At 40.5% G+C, this 15,057-nt stretch overlaps 1 protein-coding gene across 2 annotated transcripts in view; it reads left to right on the top strand.

The window, feature by feature from the left end:
• The window catches only part of DNAH12 (dynein axonemal heavy chain 12), a 102,009-nt gene that overhangs the window by 83,717 nt on the left and 3,235 nt on the right, over positions 1 to 15,057 (top strand). For both annotated transcript variants that reach the window (XM_080996630.1, XM_080996629.1), the window contains 14 exons: positions 1,263 to 1,435; positions 1,680 to 1,820; positions 2,907 to 3,065; positions 3,816 to 3,960; positions 4,260 to 4,410; positions 4,676 to 4,929; positions 5,890 to 6,030; positions 7,786 to 7,923; positions 8,924 to 9,157; positions 9,766 to 9,954; positions 11,497 to 11,600; positions 11,834 to 12,038; positions 12,242 to 12,379; positions 13,868 to 13,959. In XM_080996630.1, coding sequence (XP_080852756.1) covers positions 1,263 to 1,435; positions 1,680 to 1,820; positions 2,907 to 3,065; positions 3,816 to 3,960; positions 4,260 to 4,410; positions 4,676 to 4,929; positions 5,890 to 6,030; positions 7,786 to 7,923; positions 8,924 to 9,157; positions 9,766 to 9,954; positions 11,497 to 11,600; positions 11,834 to 12,038; positions 12,242 to 12,379; positions 13,868 to 13,959 — 2,264 coding nt within the window. The remainder of the gene's footprint in view (positions 1 to 1,262; positions 1,436 to 1,679; positions 1,821 to 2,906; positions 3,066 to 3,815; positions 3,961 to 4,259; positions 4,411 to 4,675; positions 4,930 to 5,889; positions 6,031 to 7,785; positions 7,924 to 8,923; positions 9,158 to 9,765; positions 9,955 to 11,496; positions 11,601 to 11,833; positions 12,039 to 12,241; positions 12,380 to 13,867; positions 13,960 to 15,057) is intronic.

The raw sequence follows: 15,057 nt of genomic DNA, 5'->3' as shown, positions 1-15,057 counted from the left end.
TTGTATAAATTTCCTTTTTAGATAAGTGCAACGACTGATACTGCTTGGTGAATCCAAAAAAACTGAGGGGAATGCGCCTGCCTCCCAGAGTTCTTTGATCTCCTGCCTCCGTCAGGAGCCCCAAGCCTCTTCAACGTAGATCAAAATCTGAGTGGGAGAAGAATACCTGGCAAGCCCCCCTCATGCATCTCTGTGCCCTTCCTCATCCCTAAGCGTTATCACTGCCCCCAGCACTCCCAAATCACACTCCTTCCTTCCATTAAGGTTAGTGGTGGCTGCACAAACATAGGAACAGGAGATACTAAAAAAAGGGAACCTTTTCACTTTGCTTCTGTTGTTCTATTGCCCTGGCTAACAGCATGATCGAGTGCAGAGAATTACTGGAACTGTTACTCAGAACTTGTAGGAGTCATTTTGAAAACTACAGTTCCCATATTCTGCTTACCCTGTAACACTATTAACAAGGGCAGTGGAGGAGTGTGAAGGAGGCAGCCTCACCTGTTGTCACTTCTGCTCTCATGCTGCCAATGTAAATAATGCAAAGCAGGGGTGGGAGACCTCAGTCTTGGGGTCAAAATAGCACGCAGAAACACATTATACTAGGCAAACTTGCTTTGCAAAAGTGTTTATACTAGAAAAAATTCACACAAAAATGCTGATAAAATTTTCATGATCTTTTAAAAATTGAGAGCTGGTGTAGAAATGTGGAGAACTGAACTTAAGATTGGCAAAGTGAGAAACACAGAGAAACTGAAATTGACAGGTTTGCCCATCCATAGGTGCTTGTGTGTGTGTTTGAAAACCTCTGCCTTTGTCATAGCTGGAGTGACTGTAAAAAGATAAGAGTCACATCCATTGCTCAACACATGTTTGCATCTCATCCCACCCTCCATGTTATGTGTCCCCTGAAAGTTTGCCCACAATGGAATATAGCCCTCAGGGTGAAAACATTTTCCTTCCCCTGGTGTAAAGGATCTGGTTCCTCTGATTCCTGATTCCAGGTGTCCTTCATTCACATCAGTATCCTTTGCATGGATACATGGTACGCTATCCCACAGTTGGAGTCGAATCATAGGACTTGCTGCACAAGCCATGACATTATACTGACATTGCATGGACCATTGCTGTATGAAAATATAATGAGAAAAAGGTTTAGGGCCAGCCTTCTACACTGTTTATTGAAAACAAGAAGAAGTGCCATATCATGCGCTACATTTGGACATCATTTTATTAGTTTCTACTAATAAATATATTCTCTTTAGATTGCAGAAAAAACTGAAATTAAAATAGCACAGTCTCGAGAAGGCTACAGACCTATTGCAAAGCATTCATCTGTACTGTTCTTTAGTATCGCTGATCTGGCTAATATTGATCCTATGTACCAGTATTCTCTCAGTTGGTTTGTAAATCTTTACATCAACTCTATTCATGACAGGTGAGCAGTTACTAACTTTAGTTCTTTGATTTCTGTTGTGTTTTGAAATACTGAAGCCAGTTTTTAAGCACATGTATCATATTATTCCAGGTATAAGACGCCCCCGATGTATAAGACAATCTCTATGTTTTTGGACTGCAAACATTTTTTGGGGGTTGGGGGGGGATGCAGAAAGTTTATTTATTTCTTTAGATCAACATTTTAAATTGAATATACATATATGTCCTTTCTTTTCTATTTTTAGCAACAAGTCTAAAATATTGGAAAAAAGGCTGCGATATCTGAATGACCATTTCACATACAACTTGTATTGCAATGTTTGCCGTTCCCTGTTTGAGAAGGATAAGCTGCTGTTTTCATTTTTATTGTGCTGTAATCTTCTAATGTAAGAGGCTCTTTTTCCTGGAATCTTTTGATTAACTAGTAATACATTGATTTCTTTAGGCAGGAGCATATTAAAAACAAGAAAAGCAGCAGTTATCTTCCAAGTACCAGTGTTTTTGCTCTGGGAAATTATTGCAGCCAGGGAGCCTGAGGAACCTGCTTGCACCACAACTAATGAAGTAGGGGGTGTAATTGGACTGTGCAGATTAGCCACTCTAGCTATTTTGTCAGATTGTCTCATTTCTCAATTCTTTGCCTCTTTTCTGTCCACACGTTTCCTTTCATTTTTCCATAGACACTTCTGCTTCAGTCTTGGAGGGTGCTTGACTGTTGAATTGGACAGGGGTGTTCCAACTTGTAATTCCACCACTGGATACTATTGGTGAAATTGCACAAGTGCTTCCCCCAGTCCCTGTACAACCCAACTATGCTACACAAGAGCATTAGTAAGTGTAGGTAAAAAGTAAAGGTAAAGGGACCCCTGACCATTAGGTCCAGTCATGACCGACTCTGAGGTTGCAGCTCTCATCTCGCTTTATTGGCCGAGGGAGCTGGCGTACAGCTTCTGGGTCATTTGGCCAGCATGACTAAGCCACTTCTGGCGAACCAGAGCAGCGCACAGAAACACCGTTTACCTTCCCGCCGGATCGGAACCTATTTATCTACTTGCACTTTGATGTGCTTTCGAACTGCTAGGTTGGCAGGAGCAGGGACCGAGCAACAGGAACTCACCCTGTTGCGGGGATTCGAACTGCCGACCTTCTGATTGGCAAGCCCTAGGCTCTGTGGTTTAACCCACAGCGCCATCCCGTGTGTAGGTAGGAGTGAATAAAAGCAGATGGAGGCATGCTTTCCAGAGAACCACTGGCTGTCAGAAAATGTGTAGTAAGTTTGTTACAAGTAGGACATGAGCTCTGACCCAATTGCCCAGAACAGCATGTCATTTTAACTGCAGGAGCAAAAGTTTATAAATCAATACATGGACATTATTCTGTGATTTTTTTAAAAAGAAAAGATTATGTCACATAATTGCATTTCAAACTAGAATAATGATGTAGGCTTAAAACAACATTGTTTTTTAAAATAGGGCTAAAAAAGAAATAGAGCACCAAGAATTTATGTTCTTATTAACTGGAGGAGTTGGCCTCAAGAGCAAATACAAGAATCCAGATCCATCTTGGATACAAGATAAAAGCTGGGATGAACTCTGCCGTGCAAGTGATATGACTGCTTTTAAAGGACTACGGTAAAACAGAAAATCTGCTGTAACATTACTAGTTTTGTTTCCTTGGGGTACAAGCCCTCTCCAATAAATGTAGGGAGGTGAATGAGTGGTAGGTTGTGGTTTTCCTATAGTCAAGGTCAGTACAAGGTGACCTTAGAGCCCCACTCCAGCAAATACCAAGTAGTGGACTTCTGCACCCTGCCCTGGGCCCCACCCCATATACCGTATTTTTCCGTGTATAAGACTAGGATTTTTTCCTAAAAAATAATGTCCAGAATTTGGGGGCATCTTATACACGGATAGATCTCCCCCCATTTTCTTAAACCGGAGTCCCCCAAAATAGAGGGCGTCTTATACATGGGGGCATCTTATAGACGGAAAAATACAGTACATACTGTTAGTGCAGTAGTGATATTGCCATTGCAATCCCCCTGCCCTATAGACCATCTAAATTCAATGAAGCAAGACATGACAACTGGTACATGGCAACAGCTTCATTGGCTACAGCTGTAAGAGGTTTGGCATAGGTAGAACCACCCACTTCTGGCCTACCTGCTGCCCAACAAGCATGATGATAGGACTTCTGGCACCACTGCAGCAATCTGTGCTGGGTGCCTGAGGACCTAGAGCAATTTTGAAGCTACCATGGGGTCCCACGCTCCTTGTGGGTCACCCACAAGCACCATGAGCTCTAGAAAAGGTTGACATCTGGAAGAGCTCTTACTAGTAGAAAGCTGAAGTCTAAGCATTTCTAGTTTACACTTTCTGTAGGAGTCATATAGCTGAAGAACTCAAAGAATGGCGTAAAATCTATGACAGTAAAGAACCCCAAAATGTTCCCTTACCAAAACCATGGAATACAAACCTGAATGAAATAAAGAAGATGATTGTTCTTCGATGCCTGAGACCTGACAAGGTAAAAAACATGAATGTAATTTCAAAAATGAAATAAAACATAAATGCATTATTGGTTTCTTTAAGGCTATTTCAAATATTCAGATCAATTTAATATTAGTTTCTTTAGGAAGATTGCTCTTAAGCTATGAGCTGAGTCTACCTATGTGTGTATTACAGTCATTGACTACAAGATTTAGATTTCTATTTCTTCGAAGTCCCTAAATAGTTACCATTTAGTGGTCCTAGATGAAACAAGCTAGATTTTATGTTTTTTTGCAACAAAATCCTATTTTATGCTGAAGATTTCTTTTAAAACAGATTTCACCTGCTATAACCACCTTTGTGACTGACAAACTTGGAAAGAAATTTGTTGAGCCACCACCATTTGACCTAACAAAAAGCTACTTAGATTCAAATTCTACAATCCCACTCATCTTTGTTCTGTCTCCTGGAGCAGATCCTATGGCCAGTAAGTTAAACGCTGTGGTGCATTTTTCTTTTGAATCAGTCTTCCAGTTAAGGCTCTTATTCATCATGTGTCTCTGAAAGATTAATTTGAAACTCTGTATATTTTAAAATCAATAAAAATTACTTAATATTTTTTACACAAATCTGATTGTTAGTCATTTGCATTTATAAGTGTAAATGAAATGATACAAATAGCTTCAGTTTTGCATCTTGTACTCCGCCTTTTCCAATTAACACAGAATAAAATATAACACCTTTCATGACAGGTCTTCTGAAATTTGCAAATGACAAAAATATGATTGGAAACAAGTTTCAGTCCATATCTCTGGGACAGGGACAAGGACCAATAGCGGCAAAAATGATTAGATCAGGAATGGAGGAAGGGACTTGGGTTTGCTTACAAAACTGCCACCTTGCTGTCTCCTGGATGCCAATGCTAGAGAAAATCTGTGAAGAGTTCAGTGCTGAAACTTGCAATGGCACTTTCAGACTCTGGCTGACTAGTTATCCATCACCCAAGGTACTTTTATTTCCCAAGGATCCATTAATGAGAGATGTAACAATCTATAAAATCATGTTATAGGTTTTCCATGAGTGCCAAACTGTCCCATGGGTCTTCATTTCCACCTGGCGTCCAAGGCAGGAAATGCATGAGAGTTGAGGAATTTGCAGCTGCTTTCTTTCCTCACTTAGTCCATCTCCTGCCTTCATCTGCTTTGTCCTGTGACCTCTTTGTCCTGTGACCTTGGCTCCTCTTGTTTGATGATTTGTGTGTGTCTTGTCAACTGCGTACTTATAAAACAATTTCATATTCTGTACTAAATAAGAGGTGCGTAATCTTTAAATGATCATGCCTTTTGCCAAGTTTTTCAGCTCTTCCTTTTTTAAAGAGAAGGATTCTCTAGCACCACCATCTGAGTCAATGTGTCTACTTTGAGTAGGACTAGCATTGAATACCACCCTTTTTATACACAGGGTTAATATATTCATGTTGCTTTTGTTAAATTCTCTTATCAAGGTCTGTTGTTTTGTAACAGTCAGAGGTTGAAAGGAGAAGCTTAGGAAGTCCTTTTAAAGCCCCACCCTTTCCCAACCCCACCCTTTCCCATTTGGGGCATGACTTCTCCATGATAGCTCCTGGGCCAAACTGGGAGGCCCCATAGACCAGGTTTAGTCTGGGGGGGGGGCAGAGTTTCCCTGTCCCCTGGTGCACTTTAAGGTTCTCAATTGTTTGTTTGCAGCTGCAGCTTTACCTGCCACACACATCTGATACTGTCTGTATGCAGCCTTGTGGACATCTGGCAGTCCTATTTTGTCCCTTGATCTGAAGACCCCTTGTGCCTGAGATATCAAGACACAAAAAGAATAGGAATATTAATTATATGACAATATATTACATTCTTGTTTTGAACCACTTTCTATACCAAATAATTGAACAGAAATCATAATGCGTTGCTGTTGCCATACTTGTTTTTCCTAGTTCCCAGTAACCATTTTACAGAATGGTGTTAAGATGACAAACGAGCCTCCTACAGGCCTTCGGTTAAACCTGCTTCAGTCCTACGTCTCCGATCCTCTTTCTGATCCTGCCTTTTTTGCTGGGTGCCCTGGAAAGGAGCAGGTAAATTTTCTCTCGGAAGTTGTTAACATGTTATGTATCCACAAAGCTTCTTGGCTGTTTTGCTTGCTCAAGATTGTTGTCTTCAGTATGACCTTTAACTTTAAGATTTAAAGTACAGCAGGGTTGCATCTTTCATGGGAGTTACATTTGAGGGGATTGTGCATAAAGCTGAAACCCTGTACTGTACTGTACAGTTGTACCTCGGAAGTCAAACGCCTTGCAAGTTAAATGTTTTGGCTCCCGAATGCCACAAACCCAGAAGTGAGTGTTCCGGTTTGCGAATGTTCTTTGGAACCCAAACGTCCAACACGGCTGCCGCGGCTTCCAATTGGCTGCAGGAGCTTCCTGCAGCCAATCCGAAGCCGCACCTTGGTTTCCGAATGTTTTGGAAGTCGAATAGACTTCCGGAACAGATTCCGTTTGACTTCCGAGGTATGACTGTATACTCAAAATAATGCTGGAACTTCCCCCATGCAACCATCCCTACCTTTCTGAAGCCAGCACATTGAGTAGGCCTTGCTTAGGGGGCTCTGAGAGGCCCCTGCATGATCTCGTGGGAGCCTCCCAAAACCCACAAGAGACCTTCCCAGATTCCAATAAGCAAGTCTGAAAGCTGTTTCAAGGCCTGGGAAAGAGCATTTAAGGCTTGCGTGCATTTATTTTGTGCAATATCAGTTGGCCAGTTGCCAGGCACGTGAAGCTGTGATCACTCAAGTGAAATGTGTGCAAGTTGCAAGTCAACTGTACAGTATAGACCTATATTTTGCATGGATGTATGGTGCCTGTATTCGCCATAGTTTGTTTTACAATAGCTTCTGTCCACGTATTTTCTATCATCTACCTGTTAGCATATATTCTCCCTCTGCCAGACAAATAATTTGTAGGCTTTCTATTCAGCTGTCTTCTACTAAAAAAATGAGGAGGAGGAGGCCTATCTCATCCTTCTTTCAAATAGATCAGGGCAGCAATAATACCACCACCCCATTTTATTATTGCTGAATATAGTGCAAAATACTAATCACAGTAGAGAAAAATAAATTTTATTTTTGAGTATCTGTGAAGGAATAGAACTTTCAGCCATGCTGCATTGTGTATTACAATGGTTGATTTCTCCTTTAAAAGCTCTCCTGCAATAGGAGAGTCAAATGTTGAAAGTTAAAAGTTAAAGGGGATGTTCTGCCCAGGAAATTATGCTCAGGGGAGGGTCAAAGGAACTCTAGGAACTTGGAAATGGAGGAGACATAGGCAATTGAAGTTCTGGAGGTTAAAGGATGTTTAGTGGATGCAGCCAGAGAAAAATAAAGATATCTACTTAGGTATGGACTTACTGACTGTAATGGGACTCCTGAGATGTATCAGTATTATTCAGGATAATGAGAGATATCATTTAGTATATTAGGGTTGCTGTATTTCAAAAGGTGAAAATCCAACACAAAAGTTGTTGAGCTATCTAAAAAAAAGGGGGGGGGAGGAAGTTTTTGAGCTATTTTTAAGGGAAATTGCCGACACTGCTGACATGGGTTGCCATACATCTAGATTTCCCCAGACATTTCAGCAATTTCTGCTGAGACACTGTTCCCGACAGCAGAATTCTGGCTGTGTCTGGGAAATTTTGGATGCATGGCAACCCTAGAGTATATATATTTATCCTAATATATCTAGTAATATACATGTATGTAGATTGTATATAGATTGATATACTTTCTTCAGCTTTGGTTACATTGTCCTATTTCCATTTGTTTTTATTTCCTAAAGAGATGGGAGAAACTACTCTTTGGAGTTTGTTTCTTTCATGCTCTTGTTCAGGAGAGGAAGAAATTTGGGCCTCTTGGATGGAATATTCCATATGGTTTTAATGAATCAGACTTGCGTATCAGTGTAAGACAGCTTCAGGTAAAGATATTTATTCCTTCTGCAGCTCATCTAGGGCCTTGGTAAAGAATCATAAATAGATTTCACTTGTGCATTAGGGTCCCAATGTTGGTACAAGTATTCATCCTTCCTTTTGCATGAGTACCAAGACTTGTTGTCAACAGCAATTTGGTGATGTCTGGGAAGTTCTGTGTAACACAGCTCCACTGTGTAAAGGAATTTGGGGTGGTTTGTGCAAAAAAGGGGGAGTGTGGGTGGCAGTTGTTCTTTATGAAAGATCCTGAGGGATCTCAAAAAACAATACCAGAGTCAGTGTTAGCTAGAACAGTGTTCAAGATTTGCTTGTTTGTTTGTTTGTTTGTTAAAAAACACAGGTCTGTAAGTACACTTGCCAAATAATAGGATGTTGCTTAATCTGTAGCTGCAGACTATAGTTTCTGTATGCTGAAACAAGCCTTTAGCAGTTGGCTAATCAGCAGTTAGATATGCTATGTTAAAGTTATTCAAATACTAGATTCTGATCAAAGAGTTCATATATGAATTATGCACCTTTTCATCATACAAACCATCCATAAATTAGAGCAAATAAGAATGTAAGGTATTATGTCATGTATAGCCTGGATGCTTATAACAGTAATTTCAGAAGCTCCCTATGCCACTTCATTCGTACATTCAGCAATGGTTATTTAAATAAAATAACTGAATTGTTTTGAAAATCTAAATTCAATGTGGTTCACAAAATTTATATATTATATGTAGGGTTTCATCCAATGCTAGACCTACTTAAAAATTGAAATTAATGAACAGGTTTAACTTGGGTCCACTCACTTCAGTGGATCTGCTCTGAGCAGAACTAGCATTGGATATAGCCAGTAATATTGATAAAATGTGATATGCATAGAATGCTTTCAGTTGAATAAATTCATCAATATTGCCCAAACTTTGTTTATCTGTTGTACTATGAGCAAGCCATATCATAGTGCAAAGTTGTTTAAACCCACTATTTTATTTCCAATTTCAGTTATTTATAAATGAATATGAACATGTTCCATTTGAAGCAATATCTTACCTTACGGGTGAATGCAACTACGGAGGGCGAGTGACAGATGATTGGGACAGACGTCTACTGCTAACTATGCTTGCTGACTTTTACAACCCAGAAATAGTTGAAAATCCTCAGTATTTATTTTCTCCTAGTGGCAGTTACTATGCCCCACCGCGGGGTACCTATGATGACTACATTGAATTTATTAAGGTACTGCCTTGTTTCTCTCTACTTGGGACATATACCAACTTTACTTAAAATAGGGGAAGGGAATGAGACTTGTGGGACAGATCTTTATCTCCCAAACCCCTGCGGGCCAAATTTAAGGTCACACTGATGTTAGGTGAGGTGACACTTTGAAGCCTCAACGATTGCCTTATCCTTGCGACTTCAAAGTGCTGTGCAGGTCTCTGTGCAAGGGGCTTGCAAGGAGTCTGGTGTGGCCTTTTGAAGTCCTAATGCTCAGCTGATTTTTGGAACTTCAGAATCCGGGTCAATCAGCTAATCATTGGAGGTTCAGAAGCCAAGTGTGTGTAGTCTTTGAAACTCTGCAAGGGGCTTCTGAATCCCTGTTAGCTGATGGGCAGTACTAAGAAACCCCTTTTGGCCCAGTTCAGCTGACATTTAACTACCCACAACTGATATATGACATCAGGTGATTGTCAGGTGACTGTGGATTGGTCACAATGACAGTGAGCCAAATGGGGAGGTCTGGCAGGCCTAACTAAGCCCCCAGTCTTGATGTTCCCTGTCCTTGACTTAAAGGGTCTCTTTCTGAAATCCTTAGTCTATAATGAACTTCATGTGGTTTGTTCTAGAATCTCCCTTTCAGTCAGCAGCCAGAGGTGTTTGGATTGCATGATAATGTAGATATCTCAAAGGATCTCCAGCAAACAAAAATCCTCTTTGAATCTCTGATCCTGACACAAGGAGGAAGCCATCAAGGAGGGTCTTCAGGTGGTGGTGACACTGCTTTGTATGAAATTGCAGATGACATCCTGAGCAAGGTATTTAGTCTTTCCTAGAGAAATTTCATGCTCTGCAAGCACAGACCCTTCCTTACACAATGAGTTTTCTTTGCAGAAGGGGGAGACTTTGTGATATATTTTGTATTGGTACCAATGCTGAAATTGATCGTGCATTTTAGGAGTACTGAAGCAAGCACATAGTATGAGATTCATAGCAAGATCAGTTTCATCCTTCAAATCTATCACTTCAGAAAAGTGCTACTTTTCTGTTTCAGTCACCATCAGGTTTCAGCCCCACACTGGAACCTGGTTAGAATTCCTGAAACAACCACATGTTCATTGTCTTCATATTGCCCCATCAACAGTGAGTCTTAAAAAGAGTAAAACGACAGCATTAGTCACAGCAATATTAATCTGTGCCTCACTGGCTCATTCGCCTGTGTTGCTTGTTTGTGTATTTGCACTATATATGTCAAAAAGTCAGTTCTAAATGTCACAAGAACCATTTACATATGAGTGGGTATATCACCTTGCCATTTCAGACAGCAACAGTTTACCCACAAACAAGTGGCAAGCCTAAAGAGGGTACTTCCTTTGCAGTGTCTGTCCAAACATTGTAAGGGACATTGTATGAAAGTTACCGTATTTTTCGTCCCATAGGACGCTCCGTCCCATAGGACGCACCTAGTTTTTTGGGGGGGAAATAAAGGAAAAAAATTTCCCCTTTATTTCCCCCCCAAAACCAGGTCGGGGAACAGCGGTATGGCGGCGCTGCGCCTCCCAGCTGTCCCCCGAGCTTGTGGGGCTGGCCGATGTCTGCCCAGCGCGCGGGGCACTCTGCTTCAGGGCGGCCCGCGCGCTGGGCGGCAGGCTGCTATCCGCAGCCTAGGGAGCCCTGCGGGAATTCCCGCGGGCTCCCCAGGCTTGCTGATAGCTTCCTGAAGCCTGGAGAGCGAGAGGGGTCGGTGTGCACTGACCCCTCTTGCTCTCCAAGCTTCAGCGAAAGCCTGTATTCGCCCCATAGGACGCACACACATTTCCCCTTCATTTTTGGAGGGGAAAAAGTGCGTCCTATAGGGCGAAAAATACGGTAATTTATTTCACAAAGAAATAGATTTCCTTAGGACAAAACAAAAGAGGAGCCCTCCTCAAAGACATGGGTTGGGGTTCAGATGCAAACTGCACTACCTATTACTACTGTGGCCTAGGAGATTACCTGGGGAAAACAACTGGTATAGACATAGCCAGCTTTATCGGGTCTGAGCCAGTTAGATATTCCTGTTAATACTTTTTTCATTGCAAAATTCGAACTAGTGAAGATTAATTTGGTAATGATTTATTGAGTTGTGCTGTGGTTCCTAAAAACCACCTTCAATTCCCATCTGAATTATATGACAGCACAGAATTATCTAGAAAGCACACAAAGAGGTAATGGTGATGTTGTTGTCAATAAGAATTTGACTATCATTCATTCAGCATGAGCTTTCATGTCAATTTATTATGTTATCACAGAATTAATAAATGAAAACCTATTTACCTATTTACATTTGTCAAAATGGAAACATATGTCAACATTTCTAGCTTCCAAGTGATTATGATATTGAAGCTGCACTTCTCAAGTATCCTGTGAGATATGAAGAAAGTATGAACACTGTGCTAGTACAAGAAATGGAGCGCTTTAACAAGTAAGGGGAATTATTTTCTATACTTATATTTTACGGCATTATTTTTTTAAATATATTAAACTCCCATGGATTTCATTAATCCATGTAATCTTAAACTAGAAACAGTTGATTTTGTAGTACAGCCATCATAACATTGTAGTATCATTTTTGAAATTAGTGGATACAACATTTGCAGGCCATTTATAACTGGTAATTTTAGTGATATATCTGTGTTTGTGTTTCTGCATATTTAGTTTAATACGAACCATACGTACAACTTTGGTGAACTTGAAGAAAGCCATTAAGGGACTGGTTGTGATGGATTCTGAACTGGAAGCCCTTTGTGGCAGTCTCCTCGTTGGAAAAGTTGCTGAGAACTGGGCTAAGCGTTCATACCCAAGTCTGAAACCACTGGGAAGTTATATCCTTGATTTCCTAGAAAGGCTGAAATTCTTACAGGTAAAGCAAGAAGTATTGTGTTACTAAATACTGTAAATTTCTAATAAATGAATTAGTTTAATAAGAAATAATCATAACATTTGGAATGTATTTTGGGAATCTTGTCAGTAAAGGAGTTTTTTACCAGCATAATTTACTTACATAAGTTTGTAAAATATGATACATCTATAGCCAGTATGTTAATCTCCTGTTCTTCTTCTAAGGAATGGTATGAATCTGGAAAGCCCTGTGTCTTTTGGCTGTCAGGGTTCTTCTTCACACAAGCATTTTTAACTGGAGCGATGCAGAACTATGCGCGAAAATACACTGTTCCTATTGATCTACTTGGATATGAATTTCAGGTACAACAAGCTGCTTAAGCCACATTTTTCAGATTGGATACAGCTTGCTACTAATCTTTGGTGTTCATATGCTGTAAAGGGTTAATTACCTGTTCCTCTTTTGTTGTGTGAAGTCAAGCATTTGTTCAGTAATATAGCTGACACAGATCCAAAGAAATATAGTAATATAGCTGACACAGATCCAAAGAAAACTAATTTCACATGCCCAAGGGGACCTTGGCTTATATTTCTCAAGCAGTTGCCAGGCCAAGTGGTCTACAAAGTTAAGGGGACTTTCAGAAGCAATTGTGCTTACTTCCATACTAGAGCCCTTTAATGCTGTTATAGGAGGTTGCTTTTCCATAATTAGCTGGAAGTGGAATTAAAACAAAGCACTTAATATAGTGCTGTTTTATCCAGCAGTGCCCTTTTCCGTAACCAAGATCCTTCCACAAGGGTTACTCACAAGTAAGTTGTTGTTGTTGTTGTTGTTTAGTCGTTTAGGGGACACTGAGGAGCTGTGAGGGTATGAGTGTGTGTGAAGGAGTTGGGAGGGAATGGAAGGTCCAAAAAAATATTAAAAACATTAAAAGCAAGAATACATCTCTAAAGCCAGAAAACGTGGGGAAACAACATCAAGTTGCTAAGATTGCCATCAACCTTCACGTTTCAAAAGTACAGGTGAACCAATATGCCTTCAGTCTTCTTCTAAACACCATCAGGCATACCTCCCCAAGGAGAGAGTTCTACAAACAAGGGGCTATCACAGGGCTCACAGCAGTCAGACACTGGAGGCTTACTTCCTGTGCTGTCAGTGTTCTGGTTCTTCAGCAAGCACAGCAGATGAAGTTTTGTGAGTCAAGGGTACCTTCTAAGTTGCAGTACCAGATGGTTTGAATGTTGTTAGCTAACTCCATAGGCTAGTCCAGACCGCCCCAAATCTTTGCCTCAGAGAACGAGCAGCTCATTGCTGGGAGTAGCTGCTGAACAGTATTGAAAAGCCCTTGCTCTGTCATGCCACATCTGGTTTTCTCCTCTGCCTACTCCAAAACCAGCCCATCAGCCCATCTTAGCCCATGTTATGACCCTGTGGCCCTTCAGAGACTTGCCTGCCTGTTCCTGAATCAGATCCTCTCTGTGCCCTGGTGCACACTTTTGTCTCTGAATGCAGTCAATGCCTGTATAGCAAAATTTGTTTTAAAATGTAGAGTAGAAGAGGTATAAATTGCAAGACTGTTTGGGGCAAGTAAGATGCCACTCTTTCAGCCATTGTCAACAAGAAGCAGGAGATGGGTAGGGCCTGCAAATAGAAAATTTTAAATTAAAGGCATAGGAGCACTGAAAAGCCCCTCTAATGCTTTGGCTGTCTGTGTTGGAAAGTTTGGTGCCATAATAGTGTTTCCAGCACCACCATCGACACCACAAACCATCTGAAAAAACACAACAGGATAAAAAAAATGGAACTGCAACTTTATTTATTCTTTGAAAATGTATTTCTGTTTTGTTTAGGTTATTCCTAAGGACACTTCGAAAGTTGCTCCAGAAGATGGTGTTTATATTCATGGATTGTTTTTAGATGGAGCACGCTGGGACAGAAAGAAGTTAGTAATTCAGTAAATGTGCAGTTAATTGGCATGTGTTAAAGTGCTTTCCCACATCCTTCATGCATGCTAATATTTAATTTCTTTTAATATCTTGACATATTTTTAATATTGAAATAATATTTTAAGACTACAGTACTTTCCTCTATCAAATTAGATTGAAAAACAATATGAATGTATTTGTTCTAGCCATCAAAGCACTTTTTATAAATATAGTCATGTATTATTTGCTATATTGATTTGAAGACAAACTTCTGCTTGAAATATTTGAAAACATTCTCAACAGCAGTAGTATTCCTACAGCATGTTACAATATCAAATCATGATTTTAAATTATTTTTAAACCGGCAGAGGGTGTCCTTTTTCAGCCTGAGCACCAGATGGCAGAACTGTCCTATCCTCTATGGGCCACTTTACAGTGGTGGATGGGGCCACTCACTTGTCTATTGAGTGATGTCAATATTATGATTTTTTATTATTAGATTTATATCCCATCATTCCTCCAATGAGCTTAAGGCGGCATACATATCCCCCTCTTTCCCTGTGAAGTAGGCTAGGCTGAAAGACAATGACTGGCCCAAGGTTACCCAGTATGGATCATTGGTACATAGGGATATGAACCCTGGTGTCCCAGGTTGTAATCTAGCATTTTAACTGCTACACAAGAACTTGCTGTCGGTGATGATCAGCTCACTGGCAGTGACAGCAAGCTCTCCTTTGTCCATCTGCAGATGCAGCCAAGCATCTAGCAAAACTGTCTCCAGAAGAAAAAAGTCTGTTTGTAGGTTAGGGCCAGCCCAAGACATTTTGACAGCTGAAGTAAATCACAAAATGGGACCACTACCCTTCCATTTGCAAAGAAGGGGTGAGTGAAGATCTAAATCAGGAACAAGCTCATTAGCTTCGTTAGCTCATTAGAGCACCCAGAAAACTATTTTGGAGCAGTTGTTTTTTGAAGTTCAGGTTTATGGCATCTTTTAACTTCAATCTTCCTTTCTTCACAACACTTTTTTCTTTTTCTGCCCCCTTATTTCTATTACACTTTCTTTTTCAGATCTTCTTTAGTATCTATGCCAGTATTATGTGTGTTGTGTACAA

Source organism: Podarcis pityusensis (genome assembly GCF_964106645.2).
Source record: "Podarcis pityusensis genome assembly, chromosome: 2".
Classification (NCBI taxonomy): domain Eukaryota; kingdom Metazoa; phylum Chordata; class Lepidosauria; order Squamata; family Lacertidae; genus Podarcis; species Podarcis pityusensis.
The sequence above is the reverse complement of the archived record's forward strand: the minus strand, read 5'-3'. Positions and strand labels throughout refer to the sequence as shown.